At 35.3% G+C, this 14,094-nt stretch overlaps 1 protein-coding gene across 1 annotated transcript in view; it reads left to right on the forward strand.

The window, feature by feature from the left end:
• The window catches only part of EMCN (endomucin), a 97,890-nt gene that overhangs the window by 38,134 nt on the left and 45,662 nt on the right, over window positions 1-14,094 (forward strand). The window contains exon 4 of the mRNA XM_012738392.3: window positions 4,789-4,899. Within this exon, the coding sequence (XP_012593846.1) occupies window positions 4,789-4,899 (111 nt within the window). The remainder of the gene's footprint in view (window positions 1-4,788; window positions 4,900-14,094) is intronic.

Below are 14,094 nucleotides of genomic sequence, written 5' to 3' on the forward strand. Positions count from 1 at the left end.
TACTAGTTTTTTGAAAGAATTTGTCAGGATTAGTTGTGATTGTTTAACTATTTGGTAGAATTTATCTGTGAAGCCACCAGATGTTGGCTTTTCTTTGCAGAAAATTATTAGTAGTAGTAGTACTCACTTAATCTCTTTACTTGTTATAGATCTATCAGATTTGCTATTTATTCTTACCTCAATTTGTTAGTTAGTGATTTCTTAGAACTTTGTCCATTTGTCTAGGACTAGGTTATTTAGTTTGTTGGCATTCAGTTGTTCATAGCATTACCTTATAACCCTCCTTGTTTCTGTGAGGATGGTGGTAATGAATCCTCCTTCATTCGTGATTTTGGTCATTTGCATCCTCTCTCTTTCTTTCTTTGTCAGTATAACTAAAAGTTTGTCAATTTCATTGATATTTTCAAAGAACCCACTTTTGTCTTTATTGTTTTCTCTATTTTCTTTCAATTCTGTATTTCCTTTCTTTCTTTCTTCCCTAATCCTTATAACTTCTTTCCTTCTGCTTGCTTTCGGTTCAGTTTGCTCTTCTTTTCCTAGTTTCTTAAGTTGAAAGGCTAGGATTTTGATCTGAGATCTTTCTTCTTTTAAAATATAGTTGTTAATACCCATAAATTTCCCTCTTAGCATTGTTTTCTCTGCATCCCATAAATTTTAGTGTGTTATGTTTCCATATTCATTTGTCTCAAAGTATTTTCTAGTATTTCTTGTGATTTATTCCTTGACTCATTTATTCCTTGACTTATTTAAGAGTATAGGATTCTATTTCCACATATTGATAAATTTTTCCCACCATGTTTTTAAAAAAATATTTTTTCCACTTCAATGTATTTATTGCCTATCAGAGGTTACTTCCGTTACACATCCATTTTTTTCATTATTAGAGAAATAGCTCCACTTTATTTTCTTCATAGAACTTTTACTTCTATCTGAAATTAAATGAATTTATCTACTTGTTTGTCATTTAGGAAATTCGCTTATCTAAGAAAAGAACAGAGTCAAGGAGAATGTGCTTATATTTTTTGGTTAAAAAGTCATTAGAAATAATACATTTCCTTAAATCAAAACAGACGCCATTTCAGCCTTTAAAAATCTGAGCCTACCAGAGGCCTGCATGAGGGCCTGTGGGTCTGCAGACCCAGGCTGAGAAACGCTGGCCAGGATGAAGACTCCGAACTTCCCATCTAAAGAGACTGTCACCAGACGTGGTCTGCTTGCCCTCTTAGGGTCTGGGGCATTTCTCAGTAGACTCAACACGCTCTCTTCATTACACAGAACCCTCCACTGCCTTTAATACCAGGGTCCCAACAGTGCTCCAGCACGGAGCAGGCCCCCAACACTGAGGAGGGCCCATTGTGGGAAAGGACCCCATCAGATCTGCCAGAAGAACACCAAGATTGCCAAGACAAACCATGTTGGGGGAAGACAAAATGCTAACACCTGAGCCACAGTGTTTGGGGGGGGGCTCAACACTGGTAGGAGCACATCATAAATGCCCTGTTTTAGCATTCAATTAAATTACATTTTTAAAAATGGTATGGATACTATTTTAAGTATATTACATATCCTTGCAACATTAGAGAGAACATAATAAACATGACTTGCAAGTGCTTTGCAATTTTTTCAAAGCACTATTAATATTTATATATGACTGCATTTGGCACTCATTTTAAAGGATGTGTTATCATTTTGGAAAGATCATTTAAAAATTGTTATTTACATATTATTATCTAAAGATGAAAAGACTGAGTTTCAGAGGACACTTTGTTTGTTTTTGTGTCTCAGCTATTGTGAATAATGCTGCAATGAACCTGAGAATGGTATTTTATTCCCTTCGGGTATATATCCATAAGTGGGATTGTTGGGTTCTATGTTAGTTCTATTTTTAATTTCTTTAGTTTCTTTAGGAACTTCCATAGTGTTTTCCATAATGGTTGTACAAATCTTCATTCCCACCAACAGTAGGCAAGAGTTCCCTTTTCTTCACACCCTTGTTAACATTTGTTATGACTTAGCTTTTTAATAATGGTATCCTAACTGGTGTGAGATGAGATCTCAATAGTGGTCTTGATTTGCATTTCCCTGATGATTACTGCTGCTGAGCATCTTTCCATATGCCTATTGGCAATTTTTATGACTTCTTTGGAGACATGTTTATTCAGCTCTTTTATGCTTCTTTTTTGTAAATCAGGTTGTTTTTCTACTATTGAGTTATAAGCTTCTTATGAATTTTAGATACTAAGCCCTTGTCAAATATATGGTTTCTGCAAATATTTTTTCTCAATTCATAGGCTGCCATTTCATTTTGCTGATTGTTTTCTTCACTGTGCAGAAGTGTTTTAGTGTGATATAGTCCCATTTATTTATTTTTGCTTTTGTAGCCTGAGCTTTTGATCTGATATCCAAAAAATCATTGCCAATACCGGTATAAAAGAGTTTTTCCCGTATCTTCTCTTCTAGGAGTTCTATGGTTTCAGGTCTTATGTTTAGAACTTCTATCCATATTGAGTTATCTTTTGTAGGTAGTGTCAGATAAGGGTCCAATTTTATTCTTTTGCATGTGGAAAAGCCAGCATCATTTACCAAAGAGATAATGCTTTCTTAACTGTGATTTCTTGGTACCCTTGTCAAAAATTAGTTCACTATGTATGTTCAGATTTATTTCTGGGATCTCTATTTTATTCCATTGGTCTGTGTATCTGTTTTTATGCCTGTACCATACTGTTTTGATGACTATAGCACTGTAGTATAATTTTAAATCAGGAAGTATGATGTCTCCAACTTTGGTTTTCTTTCTTAGGATTGGTTTGGTTATTTGTGGCCTTGTGTGGTTCCAGAAGAATTTTAGGATTGTTTTTTCAATTTCTGTGAAAAATGCCATTGGTATTTTAATAGAGATTGCACTCATTGCTTTGGGAAGTAGGGCCACTTTAACAACATTAGTTCTTCTAATCCAGGAGCACAGGATATGTTTTCATTTATTTGTGCCTTCTTTAATTTCTTTCATCAGTGTGTTTTAGTTTTTAATGTATAGATCTTTCACCCCTTTAATTAAATCTATTCCTAACTATTTTAAAACATTTTTCACAGAAAGCTAAATATCATACCACAGTACCAATATTCTATAGCATATATTTTAGTAAATGCTAACTTTGTCTAAAAGTCACTTACCCCTTATTCTATTTTTTAAGACAAAATGCTCTGACATTTTTAATATGGGCATCAGATAAAACAATACTGTAATCCAAATTATGTAATTCTAAAGGAATAAAGCTGCTAAGCCACATCCACTTCCCTTACAATTACAATCCATAAACCCTCCTTTTCAAGTTTTATAACCATACATTAAATTCCTATTTACTGCCCCCATTTATTGTTTCTCCCAATAAATGTAATTCCCCAAAATATACAAGATGAATCTCACTCACATTAACAATTCCAAGATAATTATGAATCAGCCCCTCTCCTTCACGTTCTCCTAGTGTTAGGCAATGGTTTTCATTGAAGGGGAAGTTTGGAGTCAAGGTCTCTTCTCTGTAGGATTGAGTTGAGTTTCTGCACCTTGGGTGACCTTTCCCACTTTCATGCTGTCATGGACACCAATTCTGCTTTTCTGCTACAATAAGACATGCCTCTACTTGCTCAAGTGTTTCCCTTTCAATTTAATACTTCAAGATGTCTCAAGTTTGTAGCTATTTCCACTCATTATTTTTCATAAGCAAGGTTAGCACTGTAGTCTATATTTAAATTTATTTCCCTTCTATTTGCATCCCAATTCCTAAAGAGTTTTTACCTGAAGGAAGACATAGTTATCTGCTTGCTGTCTATGAGATATTTTGCAAACTATCAGTGTCTCCAGCATGAACCCCTCAACTGCACCAAGAATTTGCATTACAGAGTAGATGCTTGTTGCCATAGAGTGGAAGCTGACTGGCACTTCAGGAAGGTTCCAGCAATTCTTGCTCTATCCTGCTCTGTGATAGGAATCTACTAAGCCGCCTCCCCCCATCTCCGGCTAACATCGTGTCTAGCTAACACCAAGCAAGAACCAAATGGCGTGGCTGCCTTTCCTTTGCTAGTTCCCCATGCTGGACTTTGAAAAGTCTGAAGAGCTTTTCATTTTGCTTGTATAATATTTGTGCAAATATAGATTATTTCAAGTCATCTTATATCAATCTTATTTTTGAAATGCTCAGCTTATGTTTTCTTTGCTGTTAATTTTTCTTTTTCTTTCTTCAAAAAAATTAACTAAGCATAATTCAAAGTGAATTCTATTTTCTTCCTGTTATCCCTTCTCCCCTGGCTATTCCACCTGCCTGAAAATCCCCTCCGTCCCGGGCAGCATGAGAACCATGGTGCCGTATTAACTACTGCCACTGCTCTGCCCTCCTCGTCCCAGAGTAACTGAGTGATTAGCTTTTGCCTCAGGAAGGCTTGGATTTAGGTCATGGCTCTCTCCTATTACAATTTATATGACTGATGGGAAATTATTTCTCTGAGTCCACATAGAGTTATGGTCATAATGATGACTTAATTCATAAGATTGTTGTAATGATCAAATGAGATTGCCTATAGCAGGTACCTAGGACAGTCTAACATACCTCCAGTTTCTTTATAGTAATTAACTGTATCACCAAAAGGCAAATATTAAAATGCTAGCTTTCTAAATCTTGGTCAGAAGACTTTCAGCAATTAATCTTCAAGTTGTAATTGGATGTTAATATGAATATTAATGAGACTGGTGATTTGTTGTACCCTGATGGCTGCTTGTTCTCCTTACCGAACTAGGGGCCACAGCCAATGGTGTCTTGAAGAATGAGCCCACCACCACAAATACAGCAGTGCCAAATCCTCCACACGCTACTGCTGCCTCAACGTCACAAAGTTTCCAACACGAGAGTAAGTATGGGGACTTGTGCTGATGTGTCACACTAGTGTGTTGGCTAGGACTAACCTCAGAAGGCTTTTCAGCTCACGATTGCCAACGAATCATGCCCCACTTATTTTCTCTCTCCGTCTGTACCAAATAGGACAACCCTTTGGCAACCTTGTTTTTTACAGTTATACTCTGTCCCACTACGGCCACCAAGGCTGGGCAGTAATCTATGTTATTACTTGGCACAAAAAGGGCAGCTCAACCAACAAATTAGACACCTTTGATGAAATAGGAAAATTTTTAGAAAGAAATACATTGCAAATTTGACTCATGAAAATATAGAAGTCTGAAAAGATCTATAATAATTAGAAAAATTGAAATAAAAATTTGAATATTGTATGAAGAAAATTCCAAGCCATTTTAATTGTGAATTCTACAAAATATTTTCAAAAGAAACAATGCCAGGCCAGGCGTGGTGGCTCACGCCTATAATCCTAGCTCTCTGGGAGGCCGAGGCGGGTGGATCATTTGAGCTCAGGAGTTCGAAACCAACCTGAGTAAGAGCGAGACACCGTCTCTACTACAAATAGAAAGAAATTAATTGGCCAACTAATATATACAGAAAGAAATTAGCTGGGCATGCTGGAGCATGCCTGTAGTCCCAGTTACTTGGGAGGTTGAGGCAGCAGGATTGCTTGAGCCCAGGAGATTGAGGTTGTTGTGAGCTAGGCTGACGCCATGGCACTCACTCTAGCCTGGGCAACAAAGTGAGACTCTGTCTCAAAAAAAAAAAAAAAGAAACAATGCCAATTCTTCCCAAACTCTTTCATAAAGTAGAAGTGGAGGGAACACTGCACAGTGATTCTCTGGGGTAGTAATACCCAGATGCCAAAGCTAGAAAGGAATGAAGAGAAAAAGCAAGTAAGGAAAACTACAGATCAATATCCCTCGTTAACATAGATGCAATGTCCTTAATAACATATTATCAAAAAAATTCAGTAGCACATAAAAAAGAATAAAATATGAACAAGTGAGTTTGTTCCCCAAATGCAAGGTTGGTTTAACACATAAAAATCAAATAACATAATACACCATAATAGTAGAATAAGTACATTCATAAACAGCATTTGACAAAATCTTACATCCGCTCATGAAAAACTCTCAATGAACCAGCAATAAAATGAAACTTCCTTAACCTGATTAAGGACATCTACAAAACCCTAAGGCTAACATCACACCTAATAATAAAAGGTAATATTTTCCCCTTACGATCTGAAACACAGCAATGATTTCCATTCTCATCACTTCTAGTCAGCATTGTAGCCAGAGGTTCCAGACAGTACATTTGGCAATGGATAATAGATAGCTCCATCTAGACTGGAAAGGAACAAATATAACAGTTTTTAATAGCAACTCACAATAAAACCACTAAAGCAATAAAGAGTAGTTTGTATCACAGGATACAAGATGTACAACAATAGGCCGGGCACGGTGGCTCACGCCTGTAACCCTGGCACTCTGGGAGGCCAAGGCGGGCAGACTGTTTGAGGTCAGGAGTTCAACACCAGCCCGAGCAAGAGTGAGACCCTGTCTCTACTAAAAAAATAGATAGAAATTAGCTGGACAACTAAAAATATGGTGGTGCATGACTGTAGTCCCAGCTACTCGGGAGGCTGAGGCAGAAGGATCGCTTGAGCCCAGGAGTTGGAGGTTGCTGTGAGTGAGGCTGATGCCATGGCACTGTAGCCCCAGCAATAGAGTGAGATTCTGTCTCAAAAAAATATATATGCAACAATAAATCATATTTCTGCATGTTAGCAATGGCAGTCCAAATAAAATTAAGAAAAATTCCATTAACAACACCTTAAAAAAGTATAAAATATTTAGAAATAAATTTAACAATAGAAGTGCAAGATTTATATATTAAACTATAAAATATCTCAGTGAGAAATTAAATAAAGAGACATTACATGTTCATGGATTGGAAAATTCCATATATTAATGAAAATTCTCTCCAAGTTGGTCAATAATTGACTAATACATTCAATGCAGTTCTTATCAGGATCTCACCATGTTTTCTGTTTTGTTTTTTTTTTTTACAAATTGATGAGCTGATCCTAAAATTTATACAGAAATGATAAAACAATATGGACCTAGAATAGCTAAAACACTTTTGGAAAAGAGAAAAAAATTGAAGGACTTACACAACCCAATTTCAAAGCTTACTCTAAAGCTGTAGTAATCAAGGGTAAACTTCAAAAACATTATGCTCAATGACATATAGTATAATTGTTTTTATATTAAATATACAGAAAAGACACTTTTATAGGACAGAAAGCAGCTGCAGCTGGAGGTGGGAATGGGGATTGGCTGCAAATGGGCTCGAGGGAGTGTCCTGTGTTGGTGAAAATGCTATGAAATTGGATTATGGTGGGGGCTGCACAACTCAAAATTTACCAAAAATTATTACTTGTATGCTTAAAATGAGTGAATCTAATGTTATGTAAATAATATATTTATAAAGCTTTGTTGAAAAACAAAAGGAAAGAAAATGTTTGGCTCAGCCAATCAAATTTTCTTTCTGAGTGATCTGAACTAGAAAACCCAAACAAACAAACAAAGAGTGAGTTAGCCAAAGGAGCAGAAACTACAAAGTTTTAGTACAGTAACTCTGAGACAGTCAAGGTGATTCATGTGCATTTCTGTGACAAAGAGAAGCAGATCTTCCAAATAAGTAGAATTGGTAGAGAAGAAGGGAGTGTATGTGGGGAGACGACAGATCCTATGAGCAAATTCAAATCGTTCTTGAGGGGTAGAGAGAAAAGCAGACCCCAGACCCCGTTGATTCTTGGAAGCTTCCCAGTCCAGTTTCCTCCCAACAAGCACTTTCCACATTCTAACCTCTGTGATATGATCTGTTCACATAGTCAAATATTCTGCTGAGAAAAACTAGGAATCTGCCAGGTAGCCTTATCGGATATCACTTATTATAAATAATGAATGTACTGTTAGCATACCCATCATCCTTAATAAGAAGCAGTGATAGATGACTTAAAGTCTCTATGTCTCTTTCTGGGAGACTTCTAGAGTAGAGAGAGATGGCAAGTGGGAACTACGGTTGTCCAAGGCCTACTCTTGACTAGAAACACTGGGAACACCATGTTTCTCCTTTTTACTGGAATACTCTCAAGCACAACAGAAGGAAGTTTGCCCAGAGGAAGTCCAATTTCACACCATAATTATAAACTAAAAACTTTTTTTCATGGGACAGTCACCCCACAGAGGAATTTTAAGAGCAGGACCAACTCTTTTTCATATGCAGAATATTTTCTCATAGTAGGGTTTTGGCATCTAATAAGTAGAACCTATTTCACAGGCAATACATATCTGAAAGGCACATCTAGCAAATCAAAACTTATCTACCTCATATGATGGCCCCTAATACAAACAAGAATAAAACCATATATGTACCTGCAAAGTGTACAGCAGTTTTCAGAAGATTAAACTCAAATAATTTGTACTTTGCATTAAATACCCACTCAGTGACTGATGAGGAGGAAAATGTCATTCAGGAACTGTGATTTATTAAAATTAGTACTCACACAGAAGTATGTGGTCAGCACCATGAGTCACTTAAGACTCTTAATTTCACTTTAATTCATGAAGTAAAATGCCCTCTGCATCTCAGTTCTAGGGATTGTTTTATTTATTTAGCTTCTAAACACAGTTTGAAATGGATTTCTTCCAAGTAGTTAAAAAATACATCAAAGCCACTTCTTATAAAATGAAATACCCTGGAAAGCAAGATAATGAAATAAGGGTATTTACTTCTGCCCTCTGTATTTGAGGGCAGCTTCGATTAACCAGCTCTATACTAAGTCTTTTAGATACTAGTTTTAAAACACAGTCCTTAGGCAGCCATTATTCCCCAGATATCTCTCTGTCTTCAAGAGGCTCGCTGCCCAGCATGGATTCCACTTGATGGAATGAGTTTGCACCCATTTCCATTTGGCAAGTGATAAAACCAGGACTTCTTCCAGATTCCCATTTACTATAGCATCACTCCCTCTCCACTCTTGACACATACACACACGTTCAGAATAAACAAGTCAGGACAAAGAGATAGAAAACAAAATGAGCTACTGTTAGGAGAAAGTTGAACAGCTGAAGATTCATCTCTCTCTTAAACATATGGGCAATGGCTCCTTGGATAGGGAATGTCAGACAAAGACATTACGGACATTTCATCTCAAGACTGGAACAAGTACAGGTTTGATTTAGAGTAGAAATGTTAGTGAGGCTTATTGCTTTATTCCCCAGAAAGGTGAAATGCAGATCAGAAAAGAAGCACATTATCAAAACATTTCTAATTTTTTCCCATTGTCTTAGAATTATGTGTATTTCTACTGTTTTACAGGATATAAATTCCTAAAAATCCTAGAATTTTTAAGATAGAAATCCTCATTAATTCAGTGCTCAATTTTATTGTTAAAAAATGTGGGCCCTTGGATTAATTAAGAAATTAATTTATTCACTAAAAATCTTTTAGAGGATCACCTGTATACCTGGCATTATTCTAGCTTGTGAGAAATATTTGTATATTAGACAGACAGTGCCATAATGGAATTTACCATCAATGGATAAACAAAGACAATAAATAAGTTAAATATTGATCATTCAATATCAAATAGTCAGACATAGTCTAAACAATAATAAAACAGAGGAAAGAAAAAGCAAGTGATGGTGCTGGTGCCAGTTTTCACATGGTGCTCAAGGAAGCCTTTCTGAACAAGTGACATTGGGAAGAGAACTAGATAAAGCAAAAGAGTAAGCATACAGATATCTGAGGAAGAGAATTCAGAGAAGAGAAAATAAAAAGTGGGCAGGCACTGATACTTGGATGGATTCAAGTTGTTTGAATAATAAAGAGGCATCTATGATTGGAGTGAGAGGAATGAAGGGAAGAATAGGTAGTGGATGCCATCAGGATGGGAAGCAGGGGCCAGTCCATGCAGGGTTGGTAGACCATGGCAAGAACAGTGAATTTTATCCTAATGGAATAGATAGTGTGATGGAAGGTTGAGAGTAGCACAATGATAAGATCTTATTTACATTTCCAAAAGACCTGAAACTGTAAAACTAGTAGGATAAAACACAGGGGGAAAGCTTCTTGATCATTAGTCTAGGCAATGATGTTTTTGGATATGACCCCAAAAGTAAAGGCAACAAAAACCAAAATAGACTAATGAAATTGCATCAAACTGAAATGTTTCTGCACAGAAAAGGAAAAAAATCAACAAAGTGAACGGACAACCTACAGAATGGGAGAAAATATTTGCAAGCCATACATCTGATAAAGGGTAACATATAAATACGTAAGGAACTCAAACAACTTATTGGCAAGAACACAAATAACCCAATTTAAAAAGGTGCAAAAAGACCTAAATAGACATTTTTCATAAGACATATAAATGATCATCAGGCATATGAAAAACTTCTCAGTATCACTAATCACCAAGAAAATGGAAATTAAAATCACAATGAGATACAACCTTACATCTGTTAGAATGGCTGTTATCACAAAAACAAAGGATAACAAGTGTTGGTGAGGATGTGGGGAAAAGGGAACACTTGTACACTGTTGATGGGAATTTAAGTACGGTCATTATATAAAACTGTATAGAGGTTTCCCAAAACTTAAAATAGAGCTACTAAATGATCCAGCAATCCCATTGCAGGGTGTATATCCAAGGAAATAAAATAAGTATGTTAAAGTGATATCTGATTTCTATGTTCATTGCAGCAATATTCAAAATAGCTTAGTTATGGGATCAACCGAAGTGTCAATTGACAGATGAATGGATAAAGAAAATATAGTGTATATACACAATGAAATATTAATATTATTTAGCCTGTAAATAGAAGGAAATCTGTCATTGTATGATAAACCTGGAAATCCTTATGCTCAGTGAAATAAGCCTGGCACAAAAACAAAACACTGCATGATTGCACTTATATGTGGAACCTAAAAAAAGTTGAACTCATAAAAGCAGAGAGTAGACCAGTGACTATGAGGGAATAGAGAGGGAGGGTTGGAAAGCAGAGAGGGAATGAGAAGATGTTGGTCAAAGGGTATGAAATTTCAGTTAGACAGGAGAAATATGTCCTGGAGATCTATTTTACAGCGTGGTATCTACAGTTAGTAATAATGTATTGTATACTTGAAAATTACTAAGTACATTTTAAATATTCTCAGAAAAAGAACAGTACTATATGAAGTAAGGTGGCCCCAAATCGGAAATGCTCCAATGAGCATGTCCTTTGAGGGTAATGTCAGTGCTGAAAAAGTTTTGAATTTTGGAGCATTTCAGATTTCAGATGTTTGGATTTGTGATGTTCAACCTGTATTCATTTTGTAGATATATCAATTGAAACATTTATTAATTTATATTTTGCTGCTTTTTTTTCTTATATTGCAATAATAATTTTTGAGACATCAAAGATTTCCCAAGGCCCTTGAAAAGCTTATAGATCCCAAATACTGTTACTATGGAGCCTACTAGAGAAAAGGTCTCTAAAAATAAAATAAATCTCCCAACAAGGAAAGTCTCAGGACCAGATAGCTTTATTGGAACATCCCACCAAAAACTTAGAGAAGTTCTAATATCAGTCCTTCTCAAACTCTTACAAAAAAATTGAAGAGGAAGGTATACTTCCAAACTCATTTTATGAAGTTAACATTACCCAGATGCCAAAATCAGACACAGAAACTGCAAGAAAAAAACACTACAGACTAACATCCTTGATGAATACTGATGCAAAAATCCTCAACAAAATACTATTATAGCAAACTAAATCCAACAGCACATTAAGGGGATTATACATCATGATGCAAGTGGAATTTTTTTGTGGAATGCAAGGACGGTTTGACATACAAAAATCAATCAAGGTAATGTATTGCGTTAACAGAATGAAGGCTAACAGCCACATGATCATCTCAATTGGTGCAGAAAAAGCATTTGACAAAATTCAATACTCTTTCATGATAAAAAAAACACTCAAAAAACCAGAAATAGAAGAAAAATTGCCTCAACATAGTAAAGATAATATATGAAAAGCCCACAGCTAACATTATACTCAACAGTGTAAAACTGAAAGATTTCCCTCTAAGATCAGGAAAAAAGCAAGGATGCCCACTCTTACCACTTCTATTCAACATGGTACTGAAAGTTCTACTCAGAGTAATCAGGCAAGAAGAAGAAGTATAAGACAGCCAAACAGGAAAAGATTTAGTGAAATGATCTCTCTTTTCAGATAATATGCTTTCATACGTAGAAAACCCTATAAAGATTACACACACACACACACACACACAGAGAGAGAGAGAGAGAGAGAGAGAGAGAAACCCTGCTCAAGTATTAATAAATGAATTCAGCAAAGATAGAGGGTACAAAATAAACAAGAAAAAATCAGCTCTGTCTCTATACGCTAGCAATAAACAATCCTTAAAAGAAATTTTAAAAACGAGGCTATTTACAATAGCATCAAAAAGAATAAAATATTTAGAAATAAATTTAAACAAGAAGATTAAAGATTTGTACACTAAAAACTACAAAATATTGCTGAAAAAATTAAAGAAGAAACAAGTAAATGGAGAGACGCTCCATGTTCACAAATTGGAAGACTTATTATGTTGTTAAATGTTCATACTACTTAAAACAATTTGCAGATTTAATGCCACCCTTACCAAAATCCTAATGGAATTTTTTTTGCAAAAATAGAAAAAAAATCCTAATGTTTACATGGAATCTCAAAGGAAACCAGATAGCCAAATAATCTTGAACATGAAAAACATACTTCCTAATTTAAAAATCTATTACAAAGCAACAATGATCAAAACAATATGGTACCTTATTCTGCAATATTTTCTTTAATTAAAACCAATATCATATTGGCATAAAGATAGATATATGGGCCAAAAGACTAGAATAGAGAACCCCAAAATAAACCTCAATGTCTAATCAAATAAACTTCAACAGAGTTGCAAGGCTACACAATGAGGAGAGGATAAACAATGAGGTGCATGCTGTCTAGAGGATGGGCGCGCTTGTCAGGTGGTGCAAAGACAATTTATGTAAGCAAAGTGCTTGTGCCCCCATAATATTCTGAAATAAAAAATGTAAAAAAAAATTGTGTTGAGAAAACTGGATATCCACATTCAAAAGAATAAATTGAGGCCTTTACTTTATACTATACACAAACGTTAAACAAAATGGATTAAAGACCTAAATATAAGACTTGAAACTGTAAAACCCCTTGAAGAAAAGGTAGGAGAAAAGCTTCATGACATTATATTTGGCAACAATTTCTTGAATATGCACCAAAACCACAGGCGATAAAAGGAAAAATAGACAAGTGAAAATACACAACTTAAAAACTTCTGTGCAGCAAAGGAAACAATCAAAAAATGGAAAGACAACCTACAGAATGAAGGAAATATTTGCAAACCATGTATCCACCCCTTGGTTAATGTCAGGAATATATAAAGAATGCCTATAACTCAACAACAGAAAAACAACCTGGTTAAAAGTTGGGCAAAGGGCTTGTATAGACATTTTTCTGAAGAAGGTATATAAATGGATAACAAACATAAGAAAAGGTGCTTAACATCACTAATCATCAGAGAAATGCAAATCAAAACCATAATAATATACAACCTCACACCCATTAGGATGGCTACTATCAAAAATAAGCAAATAAATAAAAACTGTTAGGTAGGATATGAAGAAATGGGAACCCATGTGTCTTGTTGGCAGGAATGTAAATTTTGCAGCCCCCATGGAAAATGTTTTTATGGAGATTCCATAAAAAATTAAAATTGAAATTATGATCCAGCAGTCACACTTATGGGTATATATAAAAGAATTGAAAACAGGAGGTTTAAGAGATATTTGTACACCCATGTTAATTTCAGTATTATCCACAATAGCCAAGAGGAGGAAACAACCTAAATTTCCATAAACAGATAAGTGGATTTTTAAAATGTAGTATAAACACACAGTGAAATATTATTCATTCTTTAAAAAAAAAAATCCTGTCATGTGCTATAGCATGGGTGAAGCTTGAGGACATTATGCTAAGTGAAATAAGCCAGTTACTAGAAAACACAAATACTGCATGATTCCACTTCTCTGGGCTATCTAAACTCTTAGAAACAG

This window comes from Microcebus murinus, chromosome 29, assembly GCF_040939455.1.
Source record: "Microcebus murinus isolate Inina chromosome 29, M.murinus_Inina_mat1.0, whole genome shotgun sequence".
Classification (NCBI taxonomy): Eukaryota; Metazoa; Chordata; class Mammalia; order Primates; family Cheirogaleidae; genus Microcebus; species Microcebus murinus.